The sequence below is a fragment of the Myotis myotis genome, unplaced genomic scaffold (genome assembly GCF_014108235.1).
Source record: "Myotis myotis isolate mMyoMyo1 unplaced genomic scaffold, mMyoMyo1.p scaffold_m19_p_9, whole genome shotgun sequence".
Taxonomy (NCBI): Eukaryota; Metazoa; Chordata; class Mammalia; order Chiroptera; family Vespertilionidae; genus Myotis; species Myotis myotis.
In genome coordinates, this window is record NW_023416401.1 from 6322313 (window position 1) to 6343487 (window position 21175).

Below are 21175 nucleotides of genomic sequence, written 5' to 3' on the forward strand. Positions count from 1 at the left end.
GGTAGGGTCCCTAGACCTGGCCGACGATCAGGGCAGATCAGGTTCCCCCCCCCTCCCCATCGCTTCCTTCCCTTGCTCCCTCAGCACCCCGCCGCCATTGGTTGCCCAACATGTTCCACATCGACCCCTCGTGGTCAGTGCACATCATAGCGAGCAACTGAACTCCCGTTCTCCCGGTCAAACTCCTGAGGGGACACTTTGCATATTAGCCTTTTATATATATCTATATCTATATCTATATCTATATCTATATCTATATCTATATACCTATATATCTATATACCTATATATAGATATATAGATATAGATATATAGATACTATGAGACATAGTTGAAAGAAATTTAAAAAGGATAAAATGAACATAAAGACATTTCATGTTCAGTTATTTCCTCAAAATTTTAAACTCAGAGTTAGCACATGTATGAACCAGTAATTCCACTTCTAAGTATAAGCACAATACATTGATTACACACACACACACACACACACACTTGTAAAGCAAAGGTTTATATAGTAGCATCATTCATAGTAACTCAAAAGGTGGAAAATATCCCAGTGCCCATCCATTTGAATGGTTAAACAAAATATAGCCTATTCATAGAATAGAGCATCTGGCAATAAAAAACACAGTGTTGATACATGCTACAACATAGATGAACCTTGAAAATATGCTAATTAAAAGAGGCCAGACATAAGAGAGAACGTATAATGTGATGCATTCACTTACATGACATGTTCAGACTAGGAGAGTTTCTGGAGACAGACAGTATATTGTACTTACCCGGAGACGGTCACTTGCTTCAGTACTTGTATCCATTACACAGATTACTAGCTCAGTAGCTTCCAATGCGCAGACTCTAATGTCACAAGGCCTGTGTGCAAGTCCTGGACCCTCCCTTTACGGAGGGGCTTTGGGCAAGTCACTCAACCCCTCTGAGCCTCCCCAAATAGGCTTCAATCATGTTAGGAAAAAGGGAAGTGGTGCCTTGGCATTATTTTTAAATGTGGGGCAATTTTAATTTTATAAAAATTATCTCCAAATGACAGGATGTATCTCCTAATACTGTGTACGGATTCAATGGATATTACACTGAGGGGACTCAATAAGTAGTAGGCATTGTTATTAGTTTATGTTAAATACATTAATTTAATAGATGAATGCTCTTTAAAGTCTAAATTACAAAACGTTTTGTGTCAATAAAATCTTTAATGAATGCACTCTATTCCCCCCACCACCCCATTTTTTGATTTGGTGGTTAAGCTCTGAACTACCTATATGTAAAGTATTTTTTTAAAAAATATTAGTTTCCAGCTTTATAGCTTTTGTTTATGTTTTCCTATTCTAATCTCAGATTTGCTCTTTCCTGCAGATTTATTGTCCAAATAAAATTAAGACGTGAAAGCAGCTGAGAAGGCTCACTGAACCTACACTGGGAACTACATCCCTTTCCAAAATAAGCTCCTTTTCCCTTCTACTTGAGGCACCTTGGGTGTGCGCACATGTGTGTGTGTGTGTGTGTGTGTGTGTGTGTGTGCGCGCACGTGTGTTTTAAGCTGGAGGCAACTGATAGAAACTGAAGCTCAGGGACCCTGTCCTTGGAGGACCTTTGGTTGTGAGCAGGCCTAGGAGCCCCCCTCCCAGCAGAGTGGCTCCTGCTGAGACGCACCGCAGCTTCCCAATCCTGTGCAGGTACTGACACTAAAATGCAACCCCGCCCCCCCCCCCCCCAAATCTAGTAAAAGCCCACCAAGCCCAGTCAACTTTTAGAATTCAAATTAGTCTTCGTTTTTCAGGCATTTTCAGTGGAAAGAGAGAGGAAATATCAGTTCTCACCGATGCTAACATTTCAAATACAAGACTGCAAAGTTTTTGCTGAAACTCACCAATTTTACATCTGTATCTACTTGGCCTCCTGCTGAAAAATCCCAGCTTGCACCGACACCACATAATTATAAGTTTGCTTTGAACCACAACACACAGACATCAGCACCAGGATACTAAAGTGGCTGCTGGAACCACCTCAGGTTGGGTGCACGCCGGCACGCTGTGCAGCGTGAGTTCTGAGGTCACTGGGAGAGAGGTCCCTTCCTCTCTGAGGTGAGGCCAACCACTCACTTAAACAGATGAGGTTCATTCGCATCGTTTCCCCTCAATATTAGAGATTCTTAGTCAATTTCATTCCTAATTATATAAATACATAAGCTGTTCCAAAGTTAAATTTACCAAACCAAGTATAGAAACAAGTGCAAGCAGAGAATTCTGCCTTATATTCCTTTTCCCGTATCATTCTCTCTCATCCCTGCCTCTATATAACTTTTCAAGATACTTTATAAGTCCTTCTTGAATGAATATTGGCACACAGACTTCTCATCACCTGGCGCATATAAAGATGTTTTTCTTTACTTTTTACAGCTGCATGCTACCCGTGCTGGGATGCACTGTAACCGGAGGGTCCTAGGTATAAGGAAGGACTGTGTATGCATTTTTCGTCAAGTTCCTGGGCCTCAAATTTCCAAATTAAAAACTTCAAACATTAAGAAAATGTGTCATTATTCTTGAAGAATAGTACATAACAGCTTTGGGGGGAGAATGTAAAACTATTTGTCTTAAAAGGCTATTTCTCTGGTTGAGAATTATTTCCGGTATAAGAACAGCAATCCTCCAGCTGCATAGCAGTGCTACTACTTCCAGAAACAGCAACGGAACAGGGGGCATCCTTGTAGCGAGATGGATGTTCTGTATTAAACGGTCTTGTGTTTAGCAGGTTGGCACGGACTACTGCTTTAACAAAATCCCCATTTTCTTCTCTCGGGTTCACAGAATTGACTCCCTCCAATGGACATAAAAATCATAGCCTATAATAGACTCACCGCTACTGGAGGCGTCACTCAGGCTCAGCAGCCCCCCGCCGAGGCCTCGGTAACTATGGTAACTGTAGGTCCCGTTGCCGTTGATGTACAGCACCTCCTGGGAGCCGGACACCGCGGAGGCCGCGTGCGTGGCCGGGGCCGCCTCCGCTTTGCTCTGCTTGTCGGCTGGCGCGGACTTGTCCTGCAATGACAACAGTCCGTTAGCTACCGAGCCCGGTGCGGTTTGACCGCGAGCAGGACTGTCTTATTCTTACCCACATGTCTGCACTGAACAAGGAAAAAAACCCGAGTCCCTAGGCCAGTGACAGCGAACCTTCTGAGCTCGGCGTGTCAGCATTTTGAAAAACCCTAACTTAACTCTGGTGCCGTGTCACATGTAGGAATCTTTTGATCTTTGCAACCATAGTAAAACAAAGATTTATATTTTTGATATTTATTTTATATATTTAAATGCCATTTAACAAAGAAAAATCAACCAAAAAATAAAATGAGTTCGCGTGTCACCTCTGACACGCGTGTCATAGGTTCGCCATCACTGCCCTAGGAAGTCAGCACATTTTCAACAACTTTGCTAAAAACTGGAAAAAAAAAGAAAAACGAAAGCAAAGCAACAACGTGAGATGCCACTGGAGATGGAGCAACTCCTGATTTCCAACTGAATTTCAATGTCTGAAGAGAGCCGTTCACAATAGCCAAGAGGTGGAAGGAGCTACATGTCCACGGACAGACGGATAAAGACCTGGCAGAGAAACACAACGGGACAGCACCCGGCCTTGAGGAAAGAGGGAAACCTGGTCACAGCCGACAACACGGATGAACCTTGAGGACACAAAGCTGAGGGAGATAAGCCAGTCACAAAAAGAGGAACCTTGCATGGCTCCACTTATATGAGGATCTCAAGCAGTCAAACTCAGAGAGAGAGAAAGTAGAAAGGAGGTTTCAAGGGGCCGGGGCCGGGGTGGTGGGGAGTCGTTCACGGGCTAGACTCTCAGCCACGCACCCTCCCTATGACCCAGACCAGCAGCTCCGGGTGCTCTGCTCTCCCTCAGAAAACCGCTGGGAAGTACCATGAGCACCGCTGGGCGCTCAGGTCTTCTTGCTGTAAGACCTGTGGTCACAGACTCAGAGAAGAATATCCTGTACTGCAAAGCGATTTGGAGGCCCTCGGCGAGGGGCTGGCCTCAAACAATTCCACCAACAGTGTACCTCCCAGTTTCCTGATTGAAAAGAACTTGGGCAGCATAACAGAACTTCAGTTCCTAGTCTGGGGAAATCGGTGGCTCTTCTGAAACATACCAGCCTACTTTCCTGTGATAAGAAAATGACAAAACAAATACTCACACGAAGAGTTTCTTAATGATAAGAAGAAAGTGAAAAGGCATTGTCCCCACCATATTTTCTCACTGGTTTTTTTGTATAATAGAATGTGTATTATTAAACATAAACACATTATACTTAAAATCTACCTCAGTCTTTCATTATTAACTGTTATTTCAAGCCATTGTAACTTCACTGAACACATAATTGATTCCATTAATAATCACAAAAGGCCTTGTAGGGAGTCATTTGTACTTAAAAATTTACATTATTAAGGTTCTTGGCAGCCCACTATACGTAGAGAAATACAACACATGAAAATTCCAATAAAATCTAGTCTGCATTGTCTTGAGGAAAAGTTTAATGTGAAGTTAATTGACGCTTTTCTTTTGAATGATCACTAATATTGGTTTCAAAGAAGCACAGATTTTAATGGCATAAAAACGAAATACCTCCTGAAGTCAAATGTTACCTCAGTAAGAACTTTTTAATAATTGCTAGTTCCCAAAGTCTCAAAACGACAGCTTGCCCCTGGGTTGCTGTGAAGATTATTTTCAAAAGAGGCTGATATTAATATGTTAGAATACTGCATGTCTAGGCAATTTAATCAAACAGAAAAATTTCTATCCCAGCTTTTATGAGACGAATTTCAAATCTTCTTTTAAATATTCCAGAACAATAAGGTAGCTTGAATGACCTCCAAAAGTGCACTAGATAATACAGATCATTTTCATTCCGATTTCATTGATTAAAAATATACAATAGATTAAGCAGGGGTGGGGAATCTTTTTTTCTGCCAAGGACCATTTGGATATTCATAACATTACTCACAGGCCATACAAAATTATCAATTTAAAAATTAGCCTGCAATATGTGGTCAGATATTTAATTAACTCACCCCTAACGCCTTGGCAGGGCCAGACCAAATTATTTCTCGGGCCTGATATGACCCACACACTGGATGTTCCCCACCCCTGGATTAAAGAAACACTTATGGTGCCCGAGCTGGTGTGGCTCAGTGGATAGAGCATTGGCCTGCAGACTGAAGGGTCCCAGGTTGTGAGCTCGATCCCTAGTAGGCTGGCAGCCAATCAATGATTCTCTTTCATCAATGATTTTTTTTCTCTCTCCCTCTCCCTTCCTGAATCAATAAAAAATATATTTTAAAAAAAGAAACACTATGGTGACTTCTATAATTAGGCTCTGGCCTTATCAATAAATACACCCTTCAAGGTTCACCCATGTTGTTGCAAAGGCAAGATTTCACCGTTTATGGCTGAGTAGTATTCCATTGTGTGTGTGTGTGTGTGTGTGTGTGTATGCACATCTTTTTTATCATTCATCCATTAATGGACACTTCGGTTGTCTTCATTCCTTGGATTAAGAGGATATTATGCTTAGTGAAATAAGTCAGATGGAAAAAGACAAATCCCTATGATTTCACTCACTCAGATGTGAAATATAAAAACAAAACAAAAACAGACTTATTGAGGCACACAACAGGTTTGTGGTTACTGGAGGGGAAGCGGGTGGGGGGAGGGCAAAGCCAATAAAGGTGTATAGTGACAGAGGGAAGCTAGACATTTGGTGGTGAGCAGGATGCAGTACACATACCCTGCTGGTTGGTAATGCTGCATGCATAAAGCTTATATGATTCCATAAATCAATTTACTTAATTTTTTAAAATTAAATATATCATATATACATATACATATATATATTATGTATTTCATATTTTTAAATGGGCTAAAAATAGGATGGGTGATTACTTACAGATGTGGGCAGGAATGAAAATGGTTTGGAAGAGTAAACATTGTCTACTCGTGACCCACCCATGAACACACTGTTTGAGAGGCTGGTCAGTATTCCCCTGTACTCGACCCACAGAAACTGGACGGAGGCAGACTGAAGTTTGCTGAACCTCATCTGCTACTTGGGTTACACAGGCGGTGTTCCTAACCCACCGAAATGCCTAAGGAATCCTTCACTCAAGTATCTTAGACAAGCTTTGTTGCTGTTGTTGTTAATGAGATTTGCTTGATTCCACTCAACTTTCTGAAAGTAGGTTTCCAAAAAGTTAAAATGGGAAGAGCAGAGAGTATTTCCAAAGATCTCTACTCTTTCTTAGACTTTACCTCTACCATCTACTGACGTTTTCATTAGCTTTTCTGTCTATAAAGCTAATCAAAACAATAACCTTACTGCTAGATTCAATAATCCAGTTACCTTTCTTCTGCTTGCCTTTTACTTGCAGTGTTACAGCAATTGGAGTTTGCAAGGCATCAAGCTCCAGGGAGTTTGCCTCAGTGTCAGATTACATTTTGAGTTCATCATTGAGCTGGTCAGGACACTAGGGACCCACCTTTTAAAAGTAAAGAAACATGCAGAGGCCTCAGATCAGCTTATCAACGCAAAATAGGAAACCCATGGATGATGCTGGCATCATTCGCCTGAACTGTCTAGAGCAGTGGTTCTCAACCTTCCTAATGCCGCGACCCTTTAGTTCCTCATGTTGTGGTGCCGCGACCCTTTAGTTCCTCATGTTGTGGTGACCCCCATTTTCATTGTTACAAATTGAACATAATTAAAGCATAGTGATTAATCACAAAAACAATACGTAATTATATATGTGTTTTCCGATGGTCTTAGGCGACCCCTGTGAAAGGGTCATTTGACCCCCAAAGGGGTCGCGACCCACAGGTTGAGAACCGCTGGTCTAGAAGATTGTTACTGGACGTCTCCTGCCTTTACATGTTCTTTGTAGTCTATGTAACAGCATTTTTACTTAAGTGAGTGCTCTGAACTTCTCCTTCGCTCTATTAGCATAGATGGGCTGAGGGAGTGCAATATGCTTCACGTATAAATTGCTGGAAAACGTGTCTACTTTCTAAAAGCTTCTCTTCTTTCATTGACAGTAATTGTTCCAGAACTAAGCACATCGCTATGCGTTTCCCGGGAAATTCATAAAAGATCAGGGAGAATCAGAGGTCCCATTCAGACTGCTTTCCTAGGAAAAAAATTGCATGCACTCAAAGTAAATGTGCTGATTACCTAGGATAATGAGAGGTGACTTATGATGCCATCAAGCGCGCGCGCGCGCGCACACACACACACACACACACACACACTCAGATATGTAATAACACTCAGGAAGTAATTCCTTTCATATAGTCGGAAGCATTCCGTACAGCCTCCTGCAATTGCTGGCCCCACAAATGATTAAAACGCCAACACAGAAGAGAAGTCCTTGCAAAGATGCTCCCAAACCCACTAAGATAAGAAGGACAGGCACGTTTTGTCTAAATCCAAGAAACCATGATCAGATTTGAAATAACAGATTTGGTTTCTGACTCGAGAAACCAAAATCCCCGAGGCACAGCTGTTACCCAGAGTTTTATCAAAATCTCGGAAGAACAGGTTATGTTGACAAACCCTCCTTGCAGCAATATTTTCACACACACATACTCACATGACTTTATAAACAGTAAAGCTTTGAGAACTGTTGCCTTAAAGAAAATTACAAAATAAGTAGGGTCTCCAACTCAAATATGTGTAAAAGAATGGCTGGCAAGAAGTCACCACGTTCACTGCAAAGTTACCTACTCTGACATTCTTCCTGGGGGCATAACGTTTTATTATTAAAAAATAAAAGTAGAGACTTAGCACCTTTAAATTGCCATTTTAAATGTAATACTCTGCCATTTAGCTATTGACCAAAAAAAAATCTAATTTAAAAAGTAAATGTCTTTTTCTATAGGTCTCTAACATGCAATTTTGAGTTCCTTTATTGATATAACCAAAATGAAAATTTGAAAGTACGGTTTCTTTGAGGTTCTAAAATCTGATTACAGATATAAACCTTTTGGAAATAATTTTATATGCACATCATAGTATTTTCCCCTCAGAAAAAGCTTTCAGTTTTATCTAATACTGACACCAAAGGGAAGTCAGATATCCCCTCCCTGCCCCACACCCTTCCTTCAAACGGAACATCACTGTGGAAACGAGAGAAGTGGAAATTTTGACGACAATCAGAGGATTCCTCAGCAGCTTACTTATCTCAAGTCGTACGTTACTAGCATATGATCTGAGAATATTCAAAATAAATGTGCGCGCTTCCTTTTTTTCATTTTCATCAACCTTCAAACCCTTTTTGTGGTTTGGAGAGACTGAGGTAAAGAAAAAAGAAACAAGAAACTCATGGACACCAACAACAGTGTGGTGATTGCTGGAGGGAGAGTGTTGGGGGAGGCAGAGAGGGTGGGGGGGGGATAAATGGAGTTGGAAGGAGGCCTGACTGGGCGTGGTGAATGCACAATACAGTGTACAGCTGTGTTGTGGAACCGTCTACCTGAAACTTGTACAATTTTGTCAACCAGTGTCACCCCAATACATTCTTTCAGTTTTAATAAAGTCTTTCCATTTTAATCCAGCAATGCCAAATTGGTATCTTTAACATTAAACTTTAATATACAGGGTGAAAATAGGTTTACAGTTCGCATGGAAAACACAACAATTAATAAATGATAATACAAGAATAAACTCTGTGTTTTGTGTATTCACAACTGTAAACCTACTTTTCCCCCACCCTGTATTTTAGGTGCAAGAAATATGTTGTTCTAATCATATATATATATATATATATATATATATATATATATATATTTAAATCCACATTTAGAAAAGTTTAAAACATCTTTGAAACCACCCCTCTATTTGCCATTGGGCTGTACTGGTTTTTGTAAAAAGTCCTGAAATCCTTTTTGAATCCCCTTTACAACATTCTCTCTTGGTGATTCTGGCCTGCCCGGTTTCTGGTAGTAACTGTACATCCGTTCCTCCTCCTTCCACTCCCAGCCTTCCCTCTGCGGCCCGTGCCTGAATTTCCTATTGATCGGGCGTGTCAAGTTTCACATTTTGAAACGGAATGTATCTTCTCTTTCTTCCAGACACCCGTTGAAAAATGTTTAATTAAAAGGCAAAACAACACCTGTTCTAGCACCAGCGTTTCTGGTCCCGGTCAGCACATCGTGCCAAGGCTTTTCCTCTCTCGCTCTGGACACCCGGTCCTCTCAGCCCCATCTCGGAAGCTGCCTCCTCTCAAATCCATCACTTATCACATCATGTTGGTGTCTCTTTAAAATCTTAGATTTCCTTTCTCCCCTGGAGATGAAAACCCAACGTTCCTGACATCCAAAGCTCCTCAGAGTTTGAGATCAATCTCGCCACCACACTTTCCGTCACTTCCTCTCGCGCGCTCCATCCTCTGATCATAAACTAAACTGAAAAAGAAAACCTGGCCACTGTAGTTTTCGGGGCCGCCTGAGTTGCCCTGTATGTGCACCAGTGAGCAGCAAGTTTCTCATTATTGTACGTATTCTATCCTACCAGGATATTTTGTCATTTAATTTTTAGTCTTCAGAATTTTAGCACATGTATGTAATATTAAAAACAAACTACATTTTTTCTTAAAAGTTTTTTTTATCATTTTTTGTTCTTTTTGTGTGAAATAAAAAAGTATTATTTAGATAAAGCAGGCTTAGAAATGGCTTTCATAAAAAGTAACGGGAAATATGGAAATATGGTATTTTCCTGTTTCACGTCCTTACTAACTTAAATTTCAGATTCACAAAAGGTCTTTCTTGCTAAATCTCTAATTTATCCTCTAGAGCAGTGATGGCGAACCTTTTGAGCTCGGCGTGTCAGCATTTTGAAAAACCCTAACTTAACTCTGGTGCCGTGTCACATATAGAAATTTTTTGATATTTGCAACCATAGTAAAACAAAGACTTATATTTTTGATATTTATTTTATATATTTAAAATGCCATTTAACAAAGAAAAATCAACCAAAAAAATGAGTTCGTGTGTCACCTCTGACACGTGTGTCATAGGTTCACCATCACTGCTCTAGAGGGCCTAAAAAAAAAAAAAATACATAACACAAAAACCAACCAAACAAACAAAGAAGAAGCAGGGCACCTATATGAAATTCCTCTCTCTCTTCTCTGGTATACAATTATTTTTATGAAAATATGCAAGAAAACCACATAGGGAATAAAACTGTATATACATTAGTTCTTTAGTTTTCAGATTGCTATAGATCAAGCATGTCAAACTCGCACCAGCGGGCCACACGCCTTGTTTGACATGCTTGCTACAGATAAAATACCTCGAGCCAAATATCCTATTGAAGATGGGGAGTCTAAACAGTGCCAACACCATTACATTCTAACAATTAGTAAATTCCCTCCAAGCAAGATTCTAACCATGATAGTTATAGCCATATAGCTTTAGCCATAAAACATTGCAGCTGTACTAAAAATTCAGAAGAAATGCTTTGTATGTTAAACTTTGAGAGGCATAGTGGAAGTTGATAAGACTTTTTAGAGCAGTTCACCATTAGCTGTTACATAAAGATCCTATTAACACGGTGATGTCAGCAGATTAAGGCTAATACCCACATAATGGTTATCTAGAGTATGATGCTGGGCAGCAAGAGGTACATTATTTTATCTACAATGTAATCAAATCTGTGATCCATAAAGGGGATTTATAAAGGGATTTAATTAGTTTCTTCTGGGTCATGACTGATAACAAAGCTACATGTTTAATTTATGTTGTCCACATAATATGTCTATGTTATTGATTAATGCTCAACTAAACTCACGGGTATTAACCTATTTTGACTAACATTTTCATTCAAATCAAGTAAAAAATAATGCATGCCACTTTAAAAGATAAAATAAGAGAAACAAACTGACTTTCTTTTCACGTCCATGGCTATGTTCCCCAAAGCACGAGGTCAGGCTACAATTTATGTTAAAATGATGGTTGGATACATTGCCACAGATTGCTATAGGAGCGTAAGTCAACAAAACTCAGGGCGAGTGCTTTAAAAGTGACTTCAGATCCTATTTATTTACTCCAAGTGTCAGTTACCCTGAATCCAATGATGCGGATGTAATAACCTAGTTATCAATAAGAGAACATGAGCCAAGGGAATGCCAGATTTTACAGACGTGCCATCGGTGCAGCGTGGCCAGGAAGCTGCAATCTACAGGCATGCCCAGTAAAGTCTGGGTGGTGCTGGGGAGGTTCTTTCCTGTAAGTCACACTGGGAGCAGGTCAGCGGCCAAAGTAGGTGTGGCCACCACATGCTCAGAGATTTGAGATACCTAAGCTCTCTTGGTTCTCTTGGGACTCCTGTTGTGGGGGGCACGCTCCCTCGGCTCCCCTGCATCTGCCCACATGGCTCAGAGCCTGATGGACCCACACACTGGACTGCTGGACGGGAACTAGCCGGATGCTCTGCCGGACCAGCTCCCCGTGAGAGGGATGCTCCGGACACTGGCTCTGCTTCCGGCCCAACTGAATTGCCAGCTGCAGCACTTCTAGGACTGGGTTAAGGGAAATGAGACTTTGCCAACATAGGGGTGCAATTCCACATAAATAAAGCTTCCTACCCCATCTCATCCTCCCGTGAGGGCCTCCAGAAATGCTGATTTCAGCGGCACCCCAAAAACCTCACCCCCACTAGCAGCGGAGAGGTCCCACCCATCTATCCGACGACGCTTCTGAGTCTGGTCTTGAGAGTTTTCACTTTGACTTAAAGAAGATTAGGCTGAACTGGCCGGCAGACACTTGAAAAATAAAAGTTAAAAACTTGGTCATGGCTATTTTCGTCCTTTTCATTTCCTTTTGAGCAAGTCTAGATACTTGACTAACGATGCTGTTTCAATGCCGATGTTGGGAGGTAATCATGGATGGTTTCAAAATGAGAAGCAGGTGAGCCGGCCTGGTTGCCGGAGCAAAGGAACGACTCCTCCCCACGGTCACGCCAACAGTGGGTTCCTTCGGCTCCTTCTAATGGCCATTATGATCAATCATTCAGCAAACGTGAGTCCACCTGAACTGTACACCTTGCAGGAGCCCTATAACTGAGATCTGAATTCCTACACGTTGGAATAAAAGCTTACGGATTATACTAATTTGGTTTCAACTGGGCATAAAAATTACCCAACCATTCTGAGTTTTCAAGTATATTAATTATGAAATAGTCAAATTAAGGTAATTATAAAAGCCATAAAAATGGTGAGGCCTGAATCGCAGAGTGATAATGCTTTTACATTAATGTGAAATTAAGTTTTAAAGGGAACATGCATCAGACAATGGGAAGTAATCTAACAATAAATAACCTTGCGATGAATTTAAAACACATTGCTTACGCCTGACCACATGTGGGTGTTACATGAATACAGACGTAAACGCTCTGCTGTTAAAAATGCTCCCCTCACCAGTCCTGCTTCTGTTACTCACAACTTAGTTATGTGAAGTGCTCCTGTTTAGCACGGTGACTGTGGGGGTAGGGTATGCAGAATATGTAGAAAGAGAAATACCACTGTTGGCATATTTCTTCATAGATCAGATATAAAGTTTATAATTGTTTGCCTCTACAACGAGAAGTTCATTTGTTATTCAGGAAGTCATTAATTTTAAGAAGTTCTCTGACTTATCAAAAATACGCACAAGTAAACACACTAATGTTCCTGAGTGCCACCTGTGTTTGCAGATTAGTGGCTCCCTTCCTGTAGATGCTGATTATATAACGGCCGTCAACTCCAGGATAAATGTTGGTACAATCAGTCTGACTACGTTTCTCTTTTCCTTCCATTCTGATTCTCTCTGCGTCTCTTCCTTTCCCGGAAAGATCTCATCCCGTTTAGGTCTTCCTCGACCCCCTTCTGCACTGAAGACCTCGAAATCTAAACCCACATCTATAAAGACGACCTGTCCCCGGGTCCACATTTTCAGCTCTTTACCGGATGTACACTACATACTGCATAGGGGCTTCCCACTCAGCTTGTCAAATTGAACACTGGATCTTCTCACGTTCTCACTTCTCAGCCATAATTTGCTCTGCCTCCTGAATTCTTGATCTCGATTCGTGATGCCTTCATTGATACAGTCTCCTGAGCTGGAGGCCTGTGTCACATTCAACAGGCACCCTTTTCATGATCTCCCATGCACAACCCAGGACAAAGTCTTATTCAATCACTGTTACTGGTTAGCGAGTTGTCTAAACAATGTTCTACCAAATGTCTTCTGTTCGCTAGGCTGCACGCAGCGGGTGCTGAGACTCTATCGTCAGATTAAACAGACGGGATCCCTGTTCTCCAGGGGCCTAGAGGCATGCAACAGGAGACAGACAAGAGGAGAGGAAGAAGTGAAAAAATATAAGTTCAGACGGTGATAACCGTTAATAAAATAATACAGGATGATATAAAAAATGATTAGAGATGGATGTCCAAGAGGGAAGGCCTTGCTGAGAAATATACATGCGCCAATTAGCCAAAAATGGAATGATAAAAAAGAGGCAATCATGTGATTTAGATGTGTGTGTGTGTGTAAACGGAGCACAGAAATCCATTCTACACTTGTCCTGAAACGTTTCTCATATCCAAAGATCTCGGTGATCCCCAGGGTTTGCTTTAATTATGTCATGGAAGCATTCACATAGCTTGGTCTAACCAGTGATACTGTTCTAATACCCAATGCTTCTCTGTGGCAACAGAATTGAGAAAAATTCAAATAAAAGTACCCTGTTTTCATGTTTCCTTCATACAAAATACTATAATGGATGCTAAATATTGATATTTTTTGCATCCACAGTAAATATATCTGTTTTTAGGTATATCTTCAGATGTTTATAAGCAGAAACTCAAGCTTGTTTCTTAATCTTATAAAATTTGCTAACCGCACTAAACTGTAGCTTCAATTACAAACACCATTCAGTTATTATGAAGGCAGGGCTGTTTTTATCCTAAAACAGCCTTTAAAATAAAAATAAAGTGCAAGACAATGAAACGGCCTGGGATATTTCCCCATGAATTCAGCATCATCTTCACTCAGAACTCCCCGGGGGTGGACTGGCTGCTAGTTTCAGCCCAGGCGCTGTGCAGGAAGCTGGGTTTGCTGACCAGCAGTGTTTCATGTCCATACAGAATTAGCAAGGTGATTAATACTTTTAATTTCCAGGGGCCTACATTATGCAAATGAGCTAAACCTTCCTCCTGCTCTGCCTCTGTGAGCCTTCCCACGGGAATGAGGGCACAGTCCTGCCTGTGACCCCGGGAGCAGCTTGTGAGACACCCTGTTTTCAGTCAGGGGCGCACCCACAGCTGCAGTTAAATGTGGGGGCTCACCCTCCACTCCTTTTCTGTCCTGGTGCCTTTGGGCTAACAAAGGGACACAGTTCTGTCTGTCCTGCAGAATCCATCCCAATAGGCTCATATTCATCTTTGTAAAGCTTTTTGAGGACCGTAGAGTGAAATGTTAATGGGGAGAGTATTTAACACCGCCGCCGAGAAAAGAGAAACAGTCTGAGTCTCTTAAATTCCACAGAAGACTAACGTCGCAGTGAGGCCCTGGTTCCACAGTGTGCTTGTCAGCTGTGTGCCCGCGGGTGCTTGCTGGCGGCTGCCTTCCCACCCACTGCTTTCAAGTGTATCATGAGCCGTGGGCTTTCAGGGTGCTGAGTCCCAGGCACCCTTCACTTTCAGAGCCTAATTAATTAACTAGTTAATTTTTTGCCTTATAAATAGCATCCCAGCTTAGGGGCTCTGGCCCCATTTACAAACTAAACACATCTTGGCTACGACCGAGCATAAATGATGTGTTCACCTACTTGGGGACCCTGAGGCTTCTTTCCCTCTGAGCTCCCCACAAGTCGCAGGCAATTCCGTTCCATCTGAATACAGATGGACGCATGCCAAGAGGTAAAGAAATGATTTTGCTCAATTGTTTTCCTTTCATGTTTTGTACCAAAGTTCCTAATTGAGTTTGATTTATCTATAATAATAAAAGCGTAATATGCTAATTAGACTGGACATCCTTCCGGACAACCTTCCAGATGAAGCCCCAGGTGCCTGCCGGCAGCCGGAGGGAAGCCTGTGCTGGCAGCCGGGGGAAGGAAGGCCTACTCTTGCACAAATTTCATGCATCGGGCCTCTAGTATTCCTATATTCTTCACATGTTCTTATTAATATATGTATTATTTCTAATATAGCCAGTATCCTCTCAAGGGCAAAAACACATTTTTCCAGGCTAAAATACAGGAAAGAGCCCAATTTAAATAGGTTCCTTACTCCTGTTCCATTCACATAATTTTCTAGGGTACTACAGAAGTGTGTAGAGGAGGCAGTCTCTGTGCATTTGTGTAAGTGGAAATGGGCAAAACATCTAAAGACTATCTTGTTTCTCACCCCAATTATTTTTTCCAAGGATTAGCAAAGCTTTAATTTTTAAAGCACAAATTTGGCAAATGTGTTCAGGTGATAAAAGACTAAGAATACTGAAAAGCAAAGTCTTGCTACACGTCAGATGCCAAACTCAGCTGCCTCTAGGGGCCAGGCGAGGATTATAAATGAGTGAAGAGATCCTGGGATAGGACGGCAGGAAGTACTGGGGACAGTGGTGAACTCAAGAGCACAGGCACCACTGAGAAGGGTTCAGAGGCAAACATTTTACAGCAACGTCCAGGCCAAACAAAACACTTCTGCAGTCCACTGCCCATGGGTCACCCCCACTGTACTCTTTTGATAGGCTTGGGTCTCAGTGCACTGAGAAATGTATGATTCAATTCTGTTTCTTTTTGCTTCTTTTCAGAAATACTGGAGCAGTGCTTTTCTGGCTTGCTGAAGCAAGTCGTGACAACTATTCCTGGAAATAACCAAAGACCTAATGAGTGTGACTCATCTTCACATGGGAGCCTGTGGCCACAGGCGTGGCCCAGCCCCAGGGTCTGCATCTGGGCTTCACGAACAGGAGCAAAAGCACCCACTACGTTTACCTCACATCCGGGGTTGGAAGAACACAAGGCCCTGGCATGTCACAAGGACAGAGTGGCAGCCCCTCTCCTGGTCCTGAGCGGGCTGCTCAGAAAGGGACGAAGGGAAGGAATTAGTGGCCAGCAGCCCCAGTCTTGTCTGGGGGTGAATTCGAGATGCTGCTGTGCTTGCCTTCATTCTAAGGTGCATAAGCTTTTCAGAAGTGGCCTTGCTGAAGGCCTCTGGATAGTGAATGGATCGCTGCAAATGTGCCGGTGCTCTCAGTTTCAGAGGAAGCCATAAGGGAAACAAAAGACAGATGCACAAACGCGTGTTCATTTCAGTTTGATTTTAGAACAGGGTGGACTCATTTAAAGCGCGGTCAGCACTTGACAGCGAATGAATGGACAGTACTTTTCAAGAAGCAGCTCATCATTAACTGGTTTCCTACCCATCATTAAAAAGCACTTATTACAAGTCTAATCACAGATGGCCTCCATTAGGAGCTGTGCGCAGGACTGCAATGCATAGCCAAGGGGTCTGTAGGAGCTTTCTCTCTCTCTCTCTCAAGCAGAAAAAATTAAATCTACATAATATCCCCATCTTATGCTTAACGTCACAACTAAAAATATTTAGGAAAACGCAAAAGAGTAAGGTTTTTGTAGAAAGCATGATTGCGTGGTGGGGGTGGAGGTACTTTACACACAGCACTTACACCTGTCTGGCAGGAAGTTCACAATGGAGCACATGATTCATGAAAGAGCAGAGCGTATGTCGATAGGCAACAAGGCTAATTCTCCTCCTGTTGAATTCCAGTTTGGAATTCAAAGGCTCTTAATTTCTTCATATTTTGATATAAATGTTCATTTTGTGTAAGCATTATCTATACTATGTACACCAGGGGGGAGAAAGAGAGACAGAGAGAGAGAGACACTATGCCAGTCTCCTGATGATAAAAAATGTTTAATTCATGTAATTAAAAAAATTGAGTAGAAATACTGACCCTACTTCAAGTCTCTAAATAAAACTCAATGTTACCAAAGGAAAGTGGGTCCTAATATATGGTGGCAGGAGGAGATTTGACTTTGGGTGTTCAGCACAGGGTACAATATACAGATCTGGTAACGCAGAAACCCACACCTGAAACCTGTATGTTCATGTTGATCTATGTCATCCCAATCAATTTAATAAAACAAATAAATAAAACGCAAAGATCATTTATGTTATTTCCATTTAAAAATCCTTGAAAGCGGTTGTATATTTTGCATATATAATACACTTTAAACGCTAAGTCTTCAATAGTTCTGTTGGTAAATTCCTATTAGGTGTAACTCATGGGCATAAAGCCATATACACATTCTTCAAAAAATGGAAAATTAAAATTGGACGTTAGCTCAAGTTATGAATTAGATTTCTTAACACACAGGAACCAGCACTTGACGACCAGGGAGATTTTCCAGAAAGCTTGCTTGGAAAACAGGGTGTGCTGGACAATCCTCGGGTAGCTAGGGAGATTGGGTGCGTGACGCCATGGGTCTACCCAGCCATCTCAGCAGGGGCTGGTGACAGAGAGGCTACCCAGGAAGGAGGTGTGAGAGGTCCTCAAGTCAAGCAGCCCAGTCCCTCAGCCTCTCAGGGAGACTGACAGGTTCTGAGGGCTTCATACCAGCTGAAGACAGGCAGCCTGAACGGAAAGAGACTGAAGGGGACGGGATGAGAGAAGAATGACCCCTGGGCACAGCTGGAGATGCAGAGAGAGAGAGGGCAGAGCTGACCGAGGCCAGCCGACCAGATGTCCTTGGCAGGGAGGGCCCAGGGCGCAGGGAGGACAGAGTTGGGGCCACAGATAATGATTCTCAGGCTTGAAATTGAATGGAATTTATCCTTCTGGGCTTTGGACTTGTTGGTACCTATCAACCTTTTTTTTTTTTTTTTTTTTCTTAAATCCCATTTCTCTCTTTTGGGATGGGTATACTATGCCTGTTGCAGGAACTATATAGAAGTGTCTCTTCATATACAGTGCATGGACTTAGATTAGATTGGGTGTAGTCTCAATTTCTGTGCCATTCAGGTGAACATATTTTCTGTTTTTAAACATTCTTAAAGATCTATAACAATAAAAGCGTGATATGCTAATTAGACTGGACGTCCTTCCGGACATTCTTCCGGACAACCTTCCGGAGGAAGCTGAGGCTGCAAGGGAAGCCGGAGTCCCGGGTGCCTGCCAGCGGCTGGAGGGAAGCCCTGGTCCTGGGTGCCAGAGGGAAGCCGGTGCCGGCAGCCGGAGGAAGGAAGGTCTACTCTTGCACGAATTTCATGCATCAGGCCTCTAGTAAGTTAATATAATAACACACTAAATTTTACATATTCTCGTGTCCACACAAATTGTGCTGCTGAGCTTTTTAAAAAACTCCCCTAAAGCAATTTAAATTCTAAATCTTAAATTTAGTTTATCAGGAATTGTTTATTATATATGCATTTTTTTTGTAATATGAAATGCTGGTTTGAAATTGCTATAGAGTCAATATATTAATTTTCCTTAAGCTTTAAGCAAAAACAAAATATTACTACTTTGATTATACTTCTATTTTTTGTCAGTAGCATTATTTATATTTTCATTAGCTAAAAAAAAATGTGAAAAAGATGCAATTTTTTGCTTTCCCCTAAAGGTAACAATACATGTTGACTGAGAAACAAAGGGGGGGAGAAAAAAACGCCCTCATGGATGTGGATATACTAACACCCACAGCTTATAACCCTTACCTGATGCCTGCTCCAGAGTCCCATAGGGTTTAGAAAACATTTAGAAATTCTTTAAGATCATGACTTAGAATACACAGGGTCTCTGTTGATCATAGTATTAGGATTTTAATTTTTTTGTTGTTTTAGGTAAAATCATCCAAGATTGGCATGCATCTTACTTATCACTGGAACAGAACTCACTTTTTTCCTTGCTAAAAATTAGGCAGTTGTCAGCAGTTTATCTGAATGTTTAGATTGTGCATGCATTAATATTTATAACTGCTTACAAGATATGACTACATAATGATATGCTATTTAATGTTGCTGTTTATAAAACAGGACTGCATAATGATATATTATTTCATGTTGCTATTAAGACTTCAGTTTGGGGAGGACATGTCCACATTCATGTGAAATTTAGCCTACTAAACCAAAAGCACCATTTCAAAACCACAAATGAGTACCCCAGCAATGATCCCAAAGCTTCCTTTTGTAATATATTGATGCTCTCTAGTTTATGTGGAAACTAGAGGCTCAGTGCATAAATTTGTGTATGGGTGGGTTCTGGCCAGTCCTCCCGCATTGGGCCGATTGGGCCAGGCCAGCCGGGGGGAGAAGTCTCAGGTGGTTGGCTGGCCAGCCCCGTCCGATTGGGATGGGAGGGGCAATCGGGGGCAGGGCCAGCCAGGGGAGAGGCTGGGGCCGGCCCCGCCCCCTGGTCAAACTCCAGGTGGAGCTCCCAGTCAAGGGGACAATTTGCATATTAGTCTTTTATTATATAGGATAATGTATTTATATATATGTACACCTTTTTGATTATTATTTTCTTTTAATCCTCACCTGAGGATATTTTTTTCCATTGATTTTTTTTTTGTGTGTGAAAGTGGAAGAGAGGGAGGAGGAGGAGGAGAGAGAGAGAAACATCTACATGAGAGACACACATAGTTTGATTGTTTCTGTACATGCCCCTACCAGGGCCAGGGATCAAACCTGCCACCAAGTATGTGCCATTAGCCAGAAATCAAACCCAGGACCCTTTGGTCTGCGGGCTGATGCTCTAAATACTGGGAAAAACTGGCCAGGGTATGTAGACCTTTTTATACATAGTTTTTAAGAGTTCTCTTTTTTTTTTTTTAAATATATTTTATTGATATTTTACAGAGAGGAAGGGAGAGAGATAGAGAGTTAGAAACATTGATGAGAGAGAAACATCGATTAGCTGCCTCCTGCACATCTCCTACTGGGGATGTACCCGCAACCCAGGTACATGCCCTTGACCGGAATCAAACCTGGGACCTTTCAGTCCACAAGCCGACGCTCTATCCACTGAACCAAACCGGTTTCGGCAAGAGTTCTCTTTTGTGTATAAGACATAGACATAGCAGGCACATGCATATGTTTGTGAATAAGTAAAGAGTAAATAAGGATAAGTCATTTATTTGCTGAGTACAGACACAGCACACATAGCTTAAAAAACCAAAACCAAAACAAAACTACACCCAGGTTACAGCACCCCAACCTTTCTCTCCTCAGTAACACTTTAAAATAGCTTCTCCCCACGGAACAAGAGCCTAGATGCACAGTATCTACCTATGGTCCACGGCCTTTAAACCTGGACTTCTCATGGAACGAGTCCTTAAACGTCAGATAAGCGTGGAACAGAGGAAAAGGACGGCCACCATTAAGGAACAGCATACAAACTTGAATATTAATGTTCCATATGTTGCATTTAGGGCGGAACTTCCCCCACAGCTGGGGTCGCTCTGGTGACAAGCTGTGCCGTCAGCCTGCTGCTATGACAACTACAGGGGCAAGTGGCGGGTCAGCTCCCGGCATGTGTCTCCCTGTAATTGCTTTGCCAGAAACCTAAAAGCTGACGCCTTTTCACACTGAGCGGTGAAAAGCAGCGTGTCCAAAGAACAAAATGTAAGACGTTCTTCGTCCCCTCCCAGCCTACCCCCTTGGTTCCTATCGCACTGTATTGTGATTTTCTCTATCCGATGCTAAAACTGTGTTTACCAGGCCGACAGCATTTCGAGTCGCAGTGTTAATTCCGGTGATTCCTGTCCATTCGGCCACACCTTACTTATGTTTCTCAGGAAGCATTCCTATTGTGTTAGCGGGCACCTCATTAAAAGGCTCTCTCCTTCCCTGAAACCAACCTTTTTGCCATGCTACGTCCAGCCACATATGGATTACTTATTGAGTGGTTACCCCATTCCCAGGATATAACTAGGTATCTTTGTGGGCTCAGAGTAATGAAAAGCACAAGATGCTTCAGTTCTACAGCGTGATACAAAATGGTCGAGCCATATTCGGAGACACGTGGGGGCCACGGCAATGGGTGGGATCTACAATGGAGTCCTGGCATACGTTGTCTCCACAGAGAGCGAGGAGAGGGACTCGGCTTTGTGGGC

The 21175-nt window shown here is 42.0% G+C and overlaps 1 protein-coding gene across 4 annotated transcripts in view; it reads right to left on the reverse strand.

Annotated features, from left to right (window-relative positions):
• NOL4 (nucleolar protein 4) overlaps nucleotides 1-21175 on the reverse strand; it is a 219247-nt gene that overhangs the window by 17283 nt on the left and 180789 nt on the right. For all 4 annotated transcript variants that reach the window (XM_036323664.1, XM_036323667.1, XM_036323665.1 and 1 more), the window contains one exon: nucleotides 2873-3053. In XM_036323664.1, the coding sequence (XP_036179557.1) occupies nucleotides 2873-3053 (181 nt within the window). The remainder of the gene's footprint in view (nucleotides 1-2872; nucleotides 3054-21175) is intronic.